This window comes from Notothenia rossii (genome assembly GCF_949606895.1).
Source record: "Notothenia rossii genome assembly, chromosome: 8".
Classification (NCBI taxonomy): Eukaryota; Metazoa; Chordata; class Actinopteri; order Perciformes; family Nototheniidae; genus Notothenia; species Notothenia rossii.
Window position 1 is genome coordinate 29,024,111 of NC_136906.1, and position 19,036 is coordinate 29,043,146.

The 19,036-nt window shown below is 41.3% G+C and overlaps 1 protein-coding gene across 3 annotated transcripts; it reads left to right on the forward strand.

The window, feature by feature from the left end:
* Positions 1 to 7,040: 7,040 nt before the first annotated feature.
* On the forward strand, positions 7,041 to 18,461 carry LOC307015527 (C-reactive protein-like). 3 transcript variants are annotated; one of them, XM_079644191.1, is made up of 6 exons: positions 7,044 to 7,280; positions 13,885 to 13,990; positions 15,615 to 15,718; positions 15,837 to 15,903; positions 16,488 to 16,698; positions 17,842 to 18,461. In XM_079644191.1, exons 5-6 carry the CDS (start codon positions 16,547 to 16,549, stop codon positions 18,245 to 18,247), a joined length of 558 nt encoding a protein of 185 aa, XP_079500317.1. In that variant the 5' UTR covers positions 7,044 to 7,280; positions 13,885 to 13,990; positions 15,615 to 15,718; positions 15,837 to 15,903; positions 16,488 to 16,546; the 3' UTR covers positions 18,248 to 18,461. The 3 variants fall into 3 exon arrangements, with proteins under 3 accessions (XP_079500318.1, XP_079500317.1, XP_079500316.1); XM_079644192.1 differs by lacking the exon at positions 13,885 to 13,990 and having other exon boundaries at positions 7,041 to 7,280; positions 16,505 to 16,698; XM_079644190.1 differs by lacking the exon at positions 13,885 to 13,990.
* The last annotated feature ends 575 nt before the right edge of the window (positions 18,462 to 19,036 follow it).

A 19,036-nucleotide genomic window follows, 5' to 3' on the forward strand; every position in this document is an offset into this window, starting at 1 on the left:
TGATCAGCACTGAATTGGGTTAAAAATGTAAGTAATTGAAAGTGGAACAACATTATTAACATAGCCTATAAATATCTTTATTACAGTATTTTTAGGATGCAGACATTTTTGTCGTTAGTGTTTTCAGAGTAATGTTTTTAAAAAGGGATTCACAAGGGTTAAGCTTCAACTTAAAGCCTCTGGGGCAGAGTCCTGCATGGGTCCAGTTTTGCAAATCTGCAACCACACGAACCCTCTCAGCTCAGTAGCAACTGCGAACCGACCCCGTTACACGCAATTATCTTCAAGTCAAATCTGGACCCGACCTGATGATATAAGACCCACGACCCGACCGTTGTGAATTTTTGGGGGGGCTAGTGGAGTACTTCGTGACCACAGAGCGTGAACGTTGTGATCAGCTGTTTTAGCGCAGTTCTCCAGTGAGGTCTCCCTCCGCAGCCGGTTGGCGTAGTTTTTGGCACAATTCCGTTGTACAGACCGACGTTAACATTAGCCCCGTCTGTGCACACGGAGACCGACTCTGTCGTCCGGTGATCGAACCGCCTTCTGGAAAAGCTTCACAAGTACCACGGTACGCAAATGCGCTTTGTGACACAAGTGACGGTACGCAATTCAGATTGTTTCCGCGCATGCGTACCTGCGTACCAGTTATGTGCACCCCTGGAAATGGGCCTACGTGTATGTTTTGCCCGTTACCAGACCCGGCGTCATGGGCGAGCCCCATGGGGCCGGCCCGCCCATCGAGGATTTGGCCCGCCCATCCAGGATTTGGGCCCGCAGGTTTTAATCAGGGCTGAATACAACATTGTAATTGTTTTATTATTATGTTTATGGTTGTTATTTGTAGGGCTCTGTTCTAATATTTATTTTTGTTTTAAACTATGTTGAAAGATTAGTTTAATATCATTTTTTTATTTTGCTATGAAATTCTGAATGAAATTCTGAATGAAAGGCTGCGCGCGAGACTGGTTTTTCGCTGGGTTGAGTCATGTGGGTGTTTGAGTGAGATGCGGCACAGCAGCCTGACAGTATACTCTTGCTAGGTTAGTTTGTCTATTATCATTTATATTTATCTGCAACAATGGATATCAGGAAGTGGTTCATGAAAGGAATATGGGCAACTCAGAGAAATTGACTCTCAAGCCGGCTCTCTCACAAACTCCGGTCTGTGCGCAAACAGACCGCTGCACACGCTATCTGCCCCTCGCTCAATCTCTCTCTCTCTCTCTCCCCCTTCTCTTTATCGCTCAACCTCACTCCACACTGTGTACGCTCCTCAAGTTTGCCTGCGTGCTTGCTTAAGTCCCCACCCCCGTTGACAATTCAGATTTCCCGGGAAATGTAAGTTTCGGGGTGGGGCCCGCCCTGGCAAATCAAATGCCCGCCCAGAGACGTATGTCTGCCGCCGGGTCTGCCCGTTACACAACTATTTTGCGGGTTATCCGCCGGGTATCCGAGGCGGACTCTGCTCTGGGGCTCATCAAAATTATTTTTTAACAGTACCTGCTTGAAGCACCTCAGTCCGGACTCCACGTCGGTCTTCACCCAGATGACCCTCAACCACTTAAGATGCTCTTTCTTATTACCTTTAAACACTGTAAGTGTAACTGAGGACCACTGCTCAGTTGTAACATTAACTTCACTAAAACCATGAGAAATTAAAGAACTGGTGATGAAATCTCTACCTCCTGCTTGTTGCCACAGGTCTAAAGCTTTCTTTGTCTTGCCTTTTTTGAAGCGCACCATTTTTAGATCAAACATGTGATCTGGTTTCCAAAATATATTCTTCGTGTTCTTCTTCTTCTTCTTCTTCTTCTTCTCTCGATGTTTGGCGTATTGCAAAACAACTTTAAAGGTGCATACCGCCACCTGTACATGAGTGTGAATCATCATATCATGTCTTAACCATGGTCTTAACTCATGGACGTATCTATGATCTAATCAAAAAATCTATATAAATAAATCAACAAAAATGATATGATACATTATTTGTTCAACCTCACACTCAATGGCGTTGCTAATTTTCTGTGAAGAACTTATATCAAACACATTTAAAATGACCACCCACTGTACTACACATTTATATTACAAACAGGAGGTTCGGGGCTAACACGAATGTGGAAATTGTGTGTGTTGTGTGTGTGGTGTGTGTGTGTGTGTTGTGTGTGTGTGTGTGTGTGTGTGTGTGTGTGTGTGTGTGTTTGTGTGTGTGTCTTATCACAACTGATCAGATGGCCAATTATGCTCTGCTCAGAGGGCCTTGCAAATGATTTTGGAAGAGAGAGAACCATTTGACGATGATGTAGAGGAAGAGGAAGGTGTATCAGAATGTGTCCGACAGTGACTTTGGAAGAACAGGATTAGATTGAGCATCAGCTAGTTACAAAAAAAAGACGAGCAACAGGACCAGCCGGTCAGCGGGCAAAACAACAAGTAGCACTTTAATTCATGAATCAAGGTTCAAGGTTTTTATTGTCATACGAACATAGCTACAGTGTGGTTATGACGATGAACATCTTAGGTCACAGGATCCTCCATTGAAGCAATAAGCTAATTTTTCCATCAAATAATATTAATATAAAAATATTTAAAGTATTACAATGCAATAAAAAGAGGTGTGCCCGATGCAGCCAGTGTAGTTCTTTGACCCAATATTGATTTTGAGTGATTAGGTCACATGACCTGGAAGGTATTGAAGAAATAAGCTAATTTTCCATCAAAATACTAATATAAAAATATTTAGACTATTAAAATGCAATAAAAAGAGGTGTGTCCTATGCAGCCAGTGTAGTTCTTTGACCCAGCACTGATTTGAGTGAATCGGTCACATGACCTGGAAGGTATTGAAGAAATAAGCTCATTTTTCATCAAAATATTAATATAAAATATTTAGAGTGTTAAAATGCAATAAAAAGAGGTAGGTGTCCTATGCAGCCAGTGTAGTTCTTTGACCCAACATTGATTTTGAGTGATTAGGTCACATGACCTGGAAGGTATTGAAGAAATAAGGTAATTTTTCCATTAAAATATTAATATAAAATATTTAGAGTGTTAAAATGCAATAAAAAGAGGTGTGTCCTATGCAGCCAGTGTAGTTCTTTGGACCACAACATTGATTTTCAGTGATTAGGTCACATGACCTGGAAGGTATTGAAGAAATAAGCTCATTTTCCCATCAAAATACTAATATAAAAATATTTAGACTATTAAAATGCAATAAAAAGAGGTTGTGTCCTATGCAGCCAGTGTAGTTCTTTGACCCAGCACTGATTTTGAGTGAATCGGTCACATGACCTGGAAGTTATTGAAGAAATAAGCTAATTTTTGCATCAAAGTATTAATATACAAATTATTTAAGTATTAAAATGCAATGAAAAGAGGTGTGTCCTATGCAGCCAGTGTAGTTCTTTGGCCCAGCATTGATTTTGAGTGATTAGGTCACATGACCTGGAAGGTATTGAAGAAATAAGGTAATTTTTCCATTAAAATATTAATATAAAATATTTAGTGTTAAAATGCAATAAAAAGAGGTGTGTCCTATTCAGCCAGTGTAGTTCTTTGACCCAACATTGATTTTGAGTGATTAGGTCACATGACCTGGAAGGTATTGAAGAAATAAGGTAATTTTTCCATTAAAATATTAATATAAAATATTTAGAGTGTTAAAATGCAATAAAAAGAGGTGTGTCCTATGCAGCCAGTGTAGTTCTTTGACCCAACATTGATTTTCAGTGATTAGGTCACATGACCTGGAAGGTATTGAAGAAATAAGCTCATTTTCCCATCAAAATACTAATATAAAAATATTTAGACTATTAAAATGCAATAAAAAGAGGTGTGTCCTATGCAGCCAGTGTAGTTCTTTGACCCAGCACTGATTTTCAGTGAATCGGTCACATGACCTGGAAGTTATTGAAGAAATAAGCTAATTTTTGCATCAAAGTATTAATATACAAATTATTTAAGTATTAAAATGCAATAAAAAGAGGTGTGTCCTATTCAACCAGTGTAGTTCTTTGGCCCAGCATTGATTTTGAGTGATTAGGTCACATGACCTGGAAGGTATTGAAGAAATAAGCTCAATTTTGCATTCAAATATTAATATAAAAATATTTTAAGTATTAAAATGGAATAAAAAGAGGTGTGTCCTATTCAGCCAGTGTAGTTCTTTGACCCAACATTGATTTTGAGTGAATCGGTCACATGACCTGGAAGGTATTGAAGAAATAAGCTCATTTTTGCATCAAAGTATTAATATACAAATTATTTAAGTATTAAAATGCAATAAAAAGAGGTGTGTCCTATTCAGCCGGTTTAGTTCTTCGGCCCAGCATTGATTTTGAGTGATTAGGTCACATGACCTGGAAGGTATTGAAGAAATAAGCTCAATTTCACATTAAAATATTAATATAAAAATATTTTAAGTATTAAAATGCAATAAAAAGAGGTGTGTCCTATTTAGCCAGTGTAGTTCTTTGACACAACATTGATTTTGAGTGGATCGGTCACATGACCAGGAAGGTATTGAAGAAATAAGCTAATTTTTCCATCAAAATATTAATATAAAATATTTAGAGTGTTAAAATGCAATAAAAAGAGGTGTGTCCTATGCAGCCAGTGTAGTTCTTTGACCCAACATTGATTTTGAGTGATTAGGTCACATGACCTGGAAGGTATTGAAGAAATAAGCTAATTTTTCCATCAAAATACTAATATAAAAATATTTAGAGTGTTAAAATGCAATAAAAAGAGGTGTGTCCTATGCAGCCAGTGTAGTTCTTTGACCCAACATTGATTTTCAGTGATTAGGTCACATGACCTGGAAGGTATTGAAGAAATAAGCTAATTTTCCCATCAAAATACTAATATAAAAATATTTAGACTATTAAAATGCAATAAAAAGAGGTGTGTCCTATGCAGCCAGTGTAGTTCTTTGACCCAGCACTGATTTTGAGTGAATCGGTCACATGACCTGGAAGGTATTGAAGAAATAAGGTAATTTTTCCATTAAAATATTAATATAAAATATTTAGTGTTAAAATGCAACAAAAAGAGGTGTGTCCTATGCAGCCAGTGTAGTTCTTTGACCCAACATTAATTTTCAGTGATTAGGTCACATGACCTGGAAGGTATTGAAGAAATAAGCTCATTTTTCCATCAAAATACTAATATAAAAATATTTAGATTATTAAAATGCAATAAAAAGAGGTGTGTCCTATGCAGCCAGTGTAGTTCTTTGACCCAGCACTGATTTTGAGTGCATCGGTCACATGACCTGGAAGGTATTGAAGAAATAAGCTCATTTTTCCATCAAAATATTAATAAAAAATATTTAGAGTGTTAAAATGCAATAAAAAGAGGTGTGTCCTATGCGGCCAGTGTAGTTCTTTGACCCAGCATTGATTTTGAGTGATTAGTTCACATGACCTGGAAGGTATTGAAGAAATAAGCTAATTTTTCCATAAAAATATTAATATAAAAATATTTAGACTATTAAAATGCAATAAAAAGAGGTGTGTCCTATGCAGCCAGTGTAGTTCTTTGCCCCAGCACTGATTTTGAGTGAATCGGTCACATGACCTGGAAGTTATTGAAGAAATAAGCAAATGTTTCCATCAAAAATATTAATAAAACCTATTTAAAGTATTAAAATGCAATAAAAAGAGGTTTGTTCAATAAATGTATGCACTAGGGTGAATTTGCTTCACATTCACACGATCGAGAAGCTGTCGATTTATTAAAAAGAACATTTTTCTTGTGTAATTGTAAATGTCATTTGTTGATGGTCCCTAAGTGAAAGCCTCGTTTCGCGGAGAAGATCTCCCCGTTAAACTGACGCTGCCGGCGTGTCCGGGAAACTGACGCTGCTGGCGGGTCCGCGAATGTCCGTCGAATATCCAACCTAAAACTAAATTCACCGCGGTCAGGGCTGGTTCACCATCATCTGTGTCACCTCCGCGAACCACGGAGCCACGCGGCGGTCTGGGGCCACTAGGATGACTGAATGTTCTCTTCTCACCCTCTTCAGGAGGGGGAGAATGAGGCGCAGCTGTGGAAAGGCGTAGAGCAGCTTTCTTGGCCATGGCTTGTGTGCAAAGGCGTCCACCCCCAAGGGCGGATTGTCCCGCCGAGCCATGGAAAACCACAGAGTACAGTGGCTGTTTCGCCGGTTGGCGAACAGGTCCACCTCCGCTCTCCCGAACCGGGCCCAGATCTGCTTCACCACCTCCGGGTGAAGCACCCACTCGTCTGGCAGGGGCCCGCCTCTTCACATGAGGTCGGCCCCCCCGTTCTCCAGTCCCGGGATGTGGAGGGCTCTCAGAGACAACACAATCTCTGATGCCCATGTAACAGTGTAAATAATTAATGTGTGTTTTATTAAATCATGTTAAACTGGGACTACAGCCATAGTTTTGTAATTTTATTTTATTTTTGAAAAGCCGCAGCCGGAAGCTAGTGTTGCGCTGAATGTGGTGTATTTTGGGAATCCGTCAGTGTTAGAGGATTCTTAGCTTTGGGTGAGTTGTTGCTCTGTTCACTCAGTTGTAAATATAATAATAATTGTGATCTACGTGTACTATTCTGTGTATAATCTATCTGCATTTATTGGTTATATTTTATGTTTAGCTAAATGTCTTTAGATTCCGTTGTGTATCACTTTTTAAAAGAATTGTACATAAACTGAGAGTGAGCTGTTTTTCAGCTAACTAGTTAGCCGCTAACGTCGTGGAGTACATGTGGCATTTACGTCACTGATGTGAAACTTTCCTTTGTAGAGCAACATCTCACTATACTGTGGCTAAACTGTGGATCTGTGTGTTCATTCCATGGTTTGCAGGTATGTTTATTTTGAGCTGTTAAATGTTTTTATTGAATATTGTGCATCTAAGTAATTTGATTAATCTTTATTGTCACAATTACAAACTAAATTGATTTATGTTTGTAATAAATGTTATTGAGTTTCTTTATGTTTGTATTTAGAATCCTTTTTCTCTAAACAAATGATACCACTATACGATCACTGTAACAGTGTTAGAGGATTCTTAGCTTTGGAGCAACATCTCACTATACTGTGGCTAAACTGTGGATCTGTGTGTTCATTCCATGGTTTGCAGAATAAAAGCTGATTGATATTTCAAACTGACTCTGGTGAAGTACAAGAAAACAACAGCAAAGCAGGACCCAAATGTCACATTGGTGCCGTGACCCGTCAACTCTAGTGATTTCTTCAGCCCGGCTCGGGGACTGTTTCTGCTGTTGCTGCTCCTCCGTGTTGTCAGGTGGACACATTACTTTGGCTCTATATACAGGACTGTCTCAGAAAATTAGAATATTGTGATAAAGTTCTTTATTTTCTGTAATGCAATTAAAAAAACAAAAATGTCATACATTCTGGATTCATTACAAATCAACTGAAATATTGCAAGCCTTTTATTATTTTAATATTGCTGATTATGGCATACAGCTTAAGAAAACTCAAATATCCTATCTCTAAATATTAGAATATCATGAAAAAGTATACTAGTAGGGTGTTCAACGAATCACTTGAATCGTCTAATTAACTCGAAACACCTGCAAGGGTTTCCTGAGCCTTGAAAAACACTCAGCTTGGTTCAGTAAACTAAATCACAAGTATGGGGAAGACTGCTGATCTGACTGCTGTCCAGAGGACCGTCATTGACACCCTCCATCAGGAGGGTAAGACACAAAAAGAAATTTCTCAAAGAGCAAGCTGTTCACAGAGTGCAGTTTCAAAGCACATCCACAAAAAGTCTGTTGGAAGGGGGAAATGTGGCAGGAAACGCTGCACAACCAAGAGAGATGACCGCAGCCTTAACAGCATTGTGAAGAAGAGTCGCTTCCAGAATTTGGGGGAGCTTCAAAGACAGTGGACTGAAGCTGGAGTCCAGGTATCAAAAGTCACTGTTCACAGACGTGTCCGGGAAATGGGCTACAATAGCCGTATTCCCATGGTCAAGCCACTTCTGAACTCAAGACAACGGAAGAGGCGTCTGACTTGGGCTAAGGAAAAGAAGCACTGGACAGTTGCACAGTGGTCCAAAGTCCTCTTTTCAGACGAAAGCAAGTTTTGTATTTCATTTGGAAGTCAAGGCGCCAGAGTCTGGAGAAAGGCTGGAGAGGAGCAAAATCCAAGTTGCTTGAAATCCAGTGTGAAGTTCCCACAGTCAGCGATGGTTTGGGGAGCCATGTCAGCTGCTGGTGTTGGTCCACTGTGTTTCATCAAGCCCAGAGTAAATGCAGCTGTGTACCAAGAGATTTTAGAGCACTACATGCTTCCGTCTGCTGAAAAGCTCTATGGAGATGAGGAATTCATTTTCCAGCATGATCTGGCACCTGCCCACAGTGCCAAAACCACCAGTAACTGGTGTACTGACCATGGCATTACTGTCCTCGATTGGCCTGCAAATTCCCCTGACCTGAACCCCATATAGAATATGTGGGGTATTGTGAAGAAGAAGCTGAAAGACACCAGACCCAACAATGCTAATGAGCTAAAGGCCGCTATTGAAGCATCCTGGGCATCCATAACACCTCAGCAATGCCACAGGCTGATTGCCTCCATGCCACGCCGCATTGATGCAGTAATCCGTGCAAAAGGATTCCCAACCAAGTACTGAGTGCATTAATGGACATTTTCAAATGTTTGATTGTGTTTTGCTGTTATAAATCTTTTTTTTTTACTTGGTCTGAGGAACTATTCTAATTTTTTGAGATAGGATTTTTGAGTTTTCTTAAGCTGTATGCCATAATCAGCAATATTAAAATAATAAAAGGCTTGCAATATTTCAGTTGATTTGTAATGAATCCAGAATGTATGACATTTTTGTTTTTTTAATTGCATTACAGAAAATAAAGAACTTTATCACAATATTCTAATTTTCTGAGACAGTCCTGTATATAGCTCATGTGTTGTTTGTTTTAGTTTTTTTTTCTGCTACTGATCTGTGCTTGACATTTGTATTTTGAATATCTTTGTTTTTTTTATTTTTCGTGATGACTTTTAATCTGGGGGCAACTCGTTTTGGCAGGGGGAGGGGAATGTTGGGTTCTCCTATGTTTGAGACCCCTTTTTGTGGGCGTGGTATTGTAATGGGGGATAGTCAGGGTACGCCAGGGTTCACTTTGGCCAGTAGGGATGTAGCCCCTTCTTTTAGCCCCTCTGTAGGCATTTTACATGAGCCTCGTTATGCAAGCACTGCTATTCCTAGCCCTGATGCCCTTGCTACTGAGATTGCTAATCAGATGGGAGATGTACTTCAGCAGGTTAGTCAGAAAGTAGTACAGAACATTATGACTAGACTAAGCCCATCTTTTAGTGCCCCTCTGACCAATACTGCCACCTCACCAGTAAATGTTGACATGTCGACTTCAAACGTGCTTGGTGCCTCTCACGTGCAGCTTGTATCCCACAGAAAGCTAAAAGATCCCCCATGCTTTAAAGGAGACAGCTCTGATTTGACATCGGTCAGAGAGTGGGAGGAACTCATGAGGGATTTCATTCGGAAAAACAACCTGAGACCTGAGGAACAGGCTGAGGAGATCCTTACCCATCTAAGAGGCAAAGCAAAAGACGCGGTCAGGTTTGGTACCAGAAACAGTGACATAGACATCACACGTGAACCAGAAGCTATCTATGGTCTCCTAAGAAAGCACTTTGACTCTGCACCATGCTCACAGCTCCCTTTAGCAGACTTTTACACCACACTGCCTGGGAAAGGTGAGGATGCATTTGACTACTGGCTCAGGCTGCACCGTGCTGTGGACCTTGCCATTGAACGTCTTAGAGAGCAGGGCAAGACGCTCGATAGTCCTGGCACAGGTCTCCCTTGTAAATGAGATCGATGATCTCAAGGGACCAATCTGTCTAAATAAAGGTTTGAAATGAAATGAAATGACAGAAGTAACTCGAAGGTTCATAAGGAACTGTCCCTCCCCTGAGCTTTCTATGACATTTCGGTCCAAGACGATGGACAAATGGACTGCTCATGAAGTTCAGGACATCTTAGATAAGTATCACTCAGTGAAGACATCCAGGATGAGTAAGGTAACTGAAGAGAAGGTAAGGGTGAACACACAGCACACTACCCCTATGCCACACATGCCATCTACCGGGGAACAGGGTGCACCACAAGCACATGCCACAGACTGTGCTACCCTGGAACGCCTTATTGGCATGCTGGAGAAGGTGCTTCTGCAGAGGCCTGTTCAGTCGAGTCCAGCCAGACAGTCTGGCCCAAGACGTCCCAGGATTGAATGGCTGCATGACACGCCTTGCTCTGGTTGTCATGACGTTGCTCACTCTACTTTCAACCACTGTCGTGACCATAGACTCTGTTTTCAGTGCCACTCACCAAACCATTCTAGGCTTACTTGTCCTGGTCGTGCGCCGCCTGCGGCTCCCCCACAGTCGGAAAACGAATGGGTCCGGACTTCAGGGAGGATAGTGTAGATCATGATAGTGACCCTCCCAGCTGTGAAAGTGATGACTTGGAGTCTTTATATGAATCTCTTTGTTCCTTTGCACCGTCTGGAAAGACTGTCATTTTCCAAATGACGCAGAAACTTCAGAAATCCGACAGCTTGTTCTACACAAATGTTAGTGCTGCAAGTGGAGTTCCACTGAAAGCCATGATTGATAGTGGCTCTATGTCATGTTCTCTGAGCAAAGCTGCAGCTGCACGCCTCTTGCAGCAATGCCCTGATTTGAAGAGAAGTCCTGCTGATGACATTGTTGTTGTTGGTGCTGGTGGTCACCATATCTACCCGACAACAGTCTATGATTTGGAGGTGACAATCTATGGGTTCAAGTTGCTCATCCCAACATTAGTCATCCCTGGACAAACAGACGACATGATTGTTGGTAGTAATGCTATCAAGATTCTCATACATCTGATGAAAAAGTCTGACGAGTATTGGAGACTTCTGGCTACACCAGTTGACATTGCAGATGATGATTGTTGCCAATTTTTGTCCCTGCTCTCCAACTCTGAGAAATGGCGTGGGGGACCCCTGCCTGACAAGATCGGCACAGTGAAGTTGAGGCAGAGTGTTACTCTTGAACCACTGTGTGAACACCTTGTCTGGGGAAAATTGCCCGCATCAGCACCTTTGTCAGTGGGGAGCACAGTGGTTGTTGAACCGACTAACTCAAGATCAAGGCCCAGAAATGTGTTGGTTTGCCGTGTAGTCACACCTCTGTGGGGTGAAAGGTGGGTTCCCCTCAAACTGATTAACCCAAGCAGTGAGCCAGTGACTCTGAGGAGAAACTGTAAGATTGCAGATGTCTTCCCATGTGTTGCAGTTGAAGAGCTGCCCCCAGCTGAAAAGGTTTCAGTAAATAGCCATAGTGTCTCAAAGTGCTCTTCGACAACAAAGACCCCTGAACAAAGAAAGGACGCTCTAAACAAGCTGGGGCTACAAGATTTGGACTTAGAGAGTTGTGCTGTGTCTGAGCAGTGGAAAGATAGACTTTTTCAGCTTCTTGAGAAGTATGAGTCCATCTTTTCCAGAAACAAGATGGATTGTGGGGAGGCTACAGACTTTGTTCACAAAATATACCTTGTGGACGAGAGGCCGTTTCGCTTGCCTTACCGCCGAGTTCCACCGAGCCAATATGAGAAGCTGAGGACTACACTGAATGAGATGGAGGAAAAGGGCATAATCAGGAATTCTCACAGTGAGTATACATCCCCATTGGTCTTGGTGTGGAAGAAGGATGGCCGTCTGCGCATTTGTACTGATTTCAGATGGATCAATGCAAAGACTGTAAAAGACGCACACCCATTGCCTCATCAAGCTGATGCTCTTGCTGCACTGGGAGGAAATGTCTTCTTCTCTACCATGGACTTGACTTCTGGGTTCTACAACGTGCCACTTCATGAGGAGCACAAAAAGTACACAGCCTTTTCGTCACCCTTCGGCCTCCATGAGTACAATAGGATGCCTCGAGGCCTGTCCAACAGTCCCGCAACCTTCATGCGGATGATGTTGTCAATATTCTGAGATAAAAACTTCAGCAGTTTACTCTGTTACCTTGACGACATGATGGTTTTTGCCCCTAATGAACAGCTGGCTCTTGAACGTCTGGAAATGGTGTTCTCCCGTCTGAAAAATCACAACCTCAAGCTGGCCCCTAAGAAATGTCATCTCTTGAAGAGTTCAGTTAAGTTTCTGGGTCATATTGTTGATCCAGATGGGGTGAGAACAGACCCTGACAAAGTGAAGACCATTGCTGATGTGGGGGAAGCAGAGTTGATGGAGAGCGATGGTGTCACGCCTTCCTGGAAGAAGATCAGGTCATCCTTAGGCATGGTCTTCTATTATCAGCATTTCGTTGCCGATTGCTCTGCAAAGGCCAAACCTCTGTTCAGACTCATTTCTGGCCGAAAAGTTCAATCACATGCGAAGAAAGGCAAGAAATTCAAGAAAAAGTCCTCTGCCCCAGCAGCTCTTACGTCTAATGACTGGACACCTGCGTGTCAGGAATCATTACAAACTCTGAAAAGTGAGCTCACTCATGGTGTCACGTTGGCTCACCCGAACTTCAATGAGCCTTTCATCCTCGCTGTTGATGCTTCTTTTGATGGTATTGGAGCCGTCTTGTCACAAGTGTCACCTGGTGAGATAGTTGGACGGCCTGTCGCCTTTGCAAGTAAGACGCTGACCCGGTCTCAAATGAACTAAAGCTACTAACCAAATAGAAACATATGGACATAGAATATTGTTAAAAAAAAAAGTGTGCATGTATTTGGGAGCCTAAACATTTGAACATGTTTTATTTGGGGGTGGACCTCTCAAATCCTATAGGGGGGTCCGGGGGCAGATTTGTTTTTTATTTTGGAGTTAAATGCATCAATCTGATGCACTTTGGTGAACATGCTTCCATGCCAGCATGCCTCCTTTAACAAAAGTATTGTCACTGGCAGGCTTGGCAAACATGAGAAACAGCGAGCAATATAGAGAGTGCGATGATTCACAGTAAGTTAAACATTTTCTATTTGTCCCATCCTTGCTGTGGAATACTTTGGGAATTGCTTTTTTGGAAGTTGGCTGTGGGTGGTTGGCTGAGGGCGAGCAAAATAATCAAAGGCCTCTGTGTCAACTTCCTGTGGGTCTCTTTCGCTGTCTTTCTCCCCAGTTGCAATTTCCCTTGTGCTGGACTCTGAATCTTGACTTGTCTTGTCAACCTCCTCAGCATCTGCCTCTACTGAATAAGAACCAGCATAAGGATTAAACTCTTATCAATATAGTAACTTATTGAGAGAACATGAACATAGCTTGCTTATACTGTTGTCATTACATTTCCTTTGGTTTTGTTCAGTGTTTTCATAGACATAGCCAATTGAAACAGTTTCCTCTGTACCTGCCAGTTCTGTCCACTGAGCTCTGCCTGCATCTCTCCCTCAGGGTCATCAGCATCATCTGATAGTGGAACTGAATAAGGAGAACATGTAATCATTACATTAACAACTATTTATGAAATAACATTATTCAAGAACATATATTATACAACACTTAGTTGACCCTGTATTTGCATGTCCTAATACCATAATTACTGTCTCCCCTTTATTGCACAGACAACATTACCATCTCAAGTTATTCTGCGAGAGAGAGAGAGAGAGAGAGAGAGAGAGAGAGAGAGAGAGAGAGAGAGAGAGAGAGAGAGAGAGAGAGAGAGAGAGAGAGAGAGAGAGAGAGAGAGAGAGAGAGAGAGAGAGAGAGAGAGAGAGAGAGAGAGAGAGAGAGAGAGAGAGAGAGAGAGAGAGAGAGAGAGAGAGAGAGAGAGAGAGAGAGAGAGAGAGAGAGAGAGAGCGTGCTGCTAGACACAACTCTTATTAATCCCCGTACTTCCCTTCATTACAGGAAGGAGACTGGGTCAGGCCGCCCCCGGCGTGTTCAGGCCCCAAGCACTCGAAACAAAGGCGGTGGGGATCGGAACCTGCAATTAGGCCGGTGCAAGTAGGACAGGGTCGGTGCTCTAGGATTGTTGAGTCCATTCTTTTTCATTCTTCCTTTTACTCTTCTTCCGCTTCTCTGAGTTGTTTATCCTGCTCGCTGAAGAGAAAAGGATGACAGTTACGAGGCGAGGCCGCCTTATAGGGTGGGCTTGCGCGCGCACTCAGGTAGGCCCGCCCCGAGGGGGCGGCTACGTTTAAAGATATCTCAGTAGGTGAACGCCTGGTGAACGCTCGCATAGTAAGGTCAAGGGGTAGTACCCATAGAGTCCAGTAGAGGGCGGAGCCTGTGAGATATAACAGTCCTTCAGGGCCTCCTCAGACTCTTCAGACCACTTCTTCACGCTGCGTGTGGGCACCAGTCTGTCATACCTCATTCACACCAACGGTGCTTCAGGGCCGGTTCGGAGCTGGAGCTTGAAAAGCACCGGGTTTTCCTGTTCACACCGCAGCGGAGCAGCCTATTAGCTCTGGAATCCGGTTCGTTTCAAGCACCAAAATATTGTCCGGCTAGAGCAAAAGCACCGCATATGTCACGCTTACGTCGAGGCGGGGGCAGGGGGAATCGGAATCGTCGTTAAAGTTGATGATTACGATTGTAAAGCAGTTTTGAATGTAGCATGTAACGACTGTAAAGTTGGTCGTAAAGTCGTCCCATTTCTTCCATTTCGTTTCGACAGAGCAAAACGAGTACCGCTTCAATACAATCGGCCATTGTTGTTGTTGTCGGTGTGAGCTGTGAGGGGTTTCCGCACAGTTTGGCTTTATGAAGCTGGCATGCAAACGGTTACGTCATGACGCAAACAATGACACAGCACCAGTCGGACTCTGGGCGGTGTGAAAAGAGCCGGAGCTAAACCGAAGAACCGGTTCTGAACCTGAAAAGCTCTAGCACGGAGCTTGAACCGGAGTTGCGTTGGTGTGAATGAGGTATTAGTGATATGTCTCGTTTATTTTATTATTATTTGTTTTGTTAAGTGATACAAGATAGAATGATATGATGATCTCCGCCCTACGTGTGCTCCGTGCATGCAGTCAGTGACTGTTGGATGCTGCTGTTTTGAGCATTGCAATACATTTATATTCATTATTTTATTTATTTATGATTATTTTTAGGCTCAGCAAAGATTTGTTGTCAGTTTGTGTAGGTGTTGCTATCTGCTTTTTTTTTAGCGTGGTAACTCTGGGTCAGTGTCCTTAGATAACAGTTGAAAGAGCACCTGATAAAACGTCCTCATCGAATCCTGAGTTTCATGTTTTAGACTAATTTCTCATTCCTTCTATCACTGAAGCTGCTCTTTAGTCAATATTGAGGTTTTGTTGTAGAGTTTTGATTATCTGTAGTCCTTTTGTGTCTTTAGTTGGTGGTTTTGCATCTCTTTGTTGTCATCTTATTTTCGTGTTAGTGGTTTTTTGGCCATTTTGTGTGTTTGTTTTGGGGAATTTCGTGACTCTTTGTTATCATCTGTTTTTGTTTCTGCTTCTTTTTGTAGTCGTTTAGCTTCTCATTGTAGTCCTTATGGTCAGCCAGTTGCATGTTTTTCCCGTGATGCCCCATTTTGCAATACCTGGACTATTTGCCTATCCCGTTTGTCCTCACTGATACAATATAATCTTGCCCACATTTTTTTATCTCAGGCTCAAATTCAATACATAACAAGGCGGAGGGTTCAGGGAGTCACTACATAAAGGCCCCAAATTTCAGATTGATTTTCTGCAGCTGCACCTGAGAAAGCTAAACAGTAAGTACACACCTTCCTTATATCTTTATATAACCTTTTTGTATGCATGAAAACACTGTGTTTTAAGATTGAATGTTGTATGGATGAGTTGAAGAGTAAATTGTCAACATTTTTGCAGGTTTGCTCAGACAAAATTAGACTTTCAGTCGTCCTGTTCCTCGTTGCCAGCTCTGCTGGGTTGGCAGGTAATTATATACCCTGTCCTCCTGTCTTTATGTTCATATCTGTACATGTATAAAAGTATATATTAAATGGCTTGAAGTTCACTTAGTTAAGACTTATTTTATTCAATTTCAGCCAATTTACCATTATTTATTTTGAGTCCTATTCATAGCCTTACAGCTCTTACCCTTATATTTCAAATAAACTGTACATTACAGTATTTAATAAATATAATAAATATAAGGATTATTATTATTATTAGTATTTGTCATATATTTTGTATATTTATTTTTTCCTTGACATTTTTTTTAACTATACTTATTTTCCTTAGTTTATGAAAAATTACTTGCCAAAAAACTTGGATTCTGTATAACTGCACAGCTATTCTATATTATTTTAAGATATACTGTAAGTATTTTTTCGTGGTAATTTGTATATTTTTTTTTTTTTTTTTTTTTATTATTATCTCTTATTTTTCCATTTTAATTTCTCCTACTGTGTTTTTCCATGCACCATTTTACACCAAATCAAATTCCTTGTAAGTGATAACCTGATTTTAAATTATTTTATGTTATCCAAAGCATCTTTTTAAGTAACTGTCCCTCAGGGAGTGTGTTTTTAAAGACCTTGGTGTTCCCTGATGAGTCGGACAACAGTTATGTGGAGATGGTCCCCCAGAAGCCCCTGAACCTCGGGGCGTTCACCCTGTGCATGCAAGTGGCCAGAGAGCTGCCCAATATGGAGCGCGAGGTCATCCTGTTTGCATACCGGACTCAAAACGTTGACGAGCTGAATGTGTGGCAAGAGCTGGACAGCAGGTACACACAACAACATGCTTACATTGACTCTAACATAAGAACATATTCAGTGATCATTGTTTTAGATTATTGTTTTACATTTCACCATTTGCATGCCAAAATATCCCTCATTTTCAAACTGATTCTAGTAACTTCTCTTCTTCTATCACTAACATTACCAGAAGTCCTTGTTTTGAAAGTCACAAAAAAGCTGTATTTACTCCCTCCATGTGATATGACACATCTGGTTCGCCTGCAGCCCGCTGTAGTATTAGCTAGCTGCTATGTATCGGTAGCCTACTTATTTTATTTTATCAACGTATGAATGACAAGCATTAAGAATAACAAAAAATAGCTAATTCTCTTGTAGATTGTCTCGTTTGATTATGAATGTAACGTTTATATAGTGGAACTACACAGTTTTATCAAAAACAAAGTGCCACACAGTAACTTGGCTTGCATGTATTTCAGCAGGAAATGTGCAACGGAGATGACATTTACCAACACAGACTACATAGAAATATTTGTAAAAGTTTTTCATGCGTTATTAAGTGAATATGGCATTAGCACACCAATCTGAGTAGGGCGACACGACGCTCATCGACGGCCCGACATCTATCGACACCGAAAATCGTCTCGGTGTGGAAAGACCTCAACAGGCCAGGCCATCGGGAAACCTCCCGGCCCTCCCGTGGCCAATCCGGGCCTGTGTACTACACAGTATTTCAAGTATCTAAATCTAGTCCACATCGGCAAACTACTATAATGCTCTTACATGTATAAAAACAGGATCATATAATAAGTATAATAATAAAATACTGTGAAAACATCTATTCTGCATAACGAGTACATTTACTTTTGAGACTTGAAGTACATCTAGGTGATAATTACTACTAATTGTACTTGAAAATAATTCTTTAATAGGTCATTGTGCAGAATGAGTCATTTTACTTGTTTGTTTTTGTTCATGTTAATCCTTTTCTACGTTTACTTGAGTAACATTTTGAAATCAGGACGTTTACTTGTAATGGAGTATTTTAAGACCATGGTATTTGTACTTTTACTTAAAAAGGATCTGAGTACTTATTTCAACACTGACCAGTCCCCAGTTTGGAGTAACATAAACCCTTTGAACTCTGATTAATTGTATATCTGTGTGTTTAGATACTCCTTCTACCTGAGTGGAGATGGTGTTATGTTCAAGGCCCCTAAGCCTGGGCCCACTGAGACCCACATGTGTGTCACCTGGGATTCCAGTTCAGGAGCGGCTGCCATCTTCATGGATGGGAGGAAAAGCGTTACCAAAATGTACAGGAGGGGTCACAGGATCCGCTCCGGAGGCAAGGTTATCATTGGGCAAGATCCGGATGGCTACCTGGGGAGTTTTGAAGCCAAACAGAGTTTTGTTGGGTCGATCCGTGATGTTAATATGTGGGACTCTGTCCTCTCAGACAGCACCATCCAAGACATGAATTCAGGGAAGAGAGTACCAAGAGGAAATGTCTTTGACTGGAAATCGGTTGAGCTTAAAGTTAATGGAGGGACGGAGGTTGTTAATAGTGAGCATTAGCTAAAATGCTCACACACAACATGCTGGAATCTTTTTTAAATGTCATAATATCAACTAATGCAATGTAACTTTACACACCCACATTAACTGTATGATAGATTTGTTGATGAAAAAGCAAGTCTGTGCACTGATGTGATAAAGATGTACACAAATTGTTTTTCCGTAAATGAAAGGTATCATTTGTAACATTCTGCATTAAAATGTCCAAAACAAAGGCTTACATTTGTTATGACTTGTGCACTTGCATTTTGCCAAAAGTTAGAAATCTTCATTGTAAGTGAGGAAACGACCATTTTTATTAGGATGCCTCATTTAACTGTCATTTTAGTCAGGATTTTAGTCATGCAGGTGTGATGTTTGAATCTGCAGTTATCAGATCAGCAGAGCGTTCCAGTGCCCTGTAAACAAATCTTATTTAGACCTATAAGTGTTGTTTTAGCGCCTTCTTGTGTTCTTTGAAGATATCTTTCACAAAGGGAGAGCATCTGTGTGTAGAAATTGCATTCAGTCACAATCCAAAATACTTGTTGGGCTTATTTACTAATAACTTGTACAATGAATCCTATACATGTGTTTGTACAATTATGTGACCTTTGCATTATTGATTGAAGTTGCAGTTAGTTGACATCAATCTATTTAATATCTACTATTATATGCCTCGGTATCTGCAGTTAAAGATGTATGCTAAAAAGAAGTAGAGTCGTGTCGAAACGAGTGAGGCACGGACGGGAATCGAACCCGCGATCTTCGGTTTACGAGACCGACGCCTTACCACTTGGCCACCGCGCC

What these genes read in the sequence shown, in the direction of transcription:
- LOC307015527 (XM_079644192.1), top strand. Translation starts at nt 16,547, where the DNA reads ATGGTCCCCCAGAAGCCCCTGAACCTCGGGGCGTTCACCCTGTGCATG. An exon ending in TGGCAAGAGCTGGACAGCAG is followed by an intron (nt 16,699 to 17,841) that starts GTACACACAACA and finishes CTGTGTGTTTAG; the next exon opens with ATACTCCTTCTACCTGAGTG.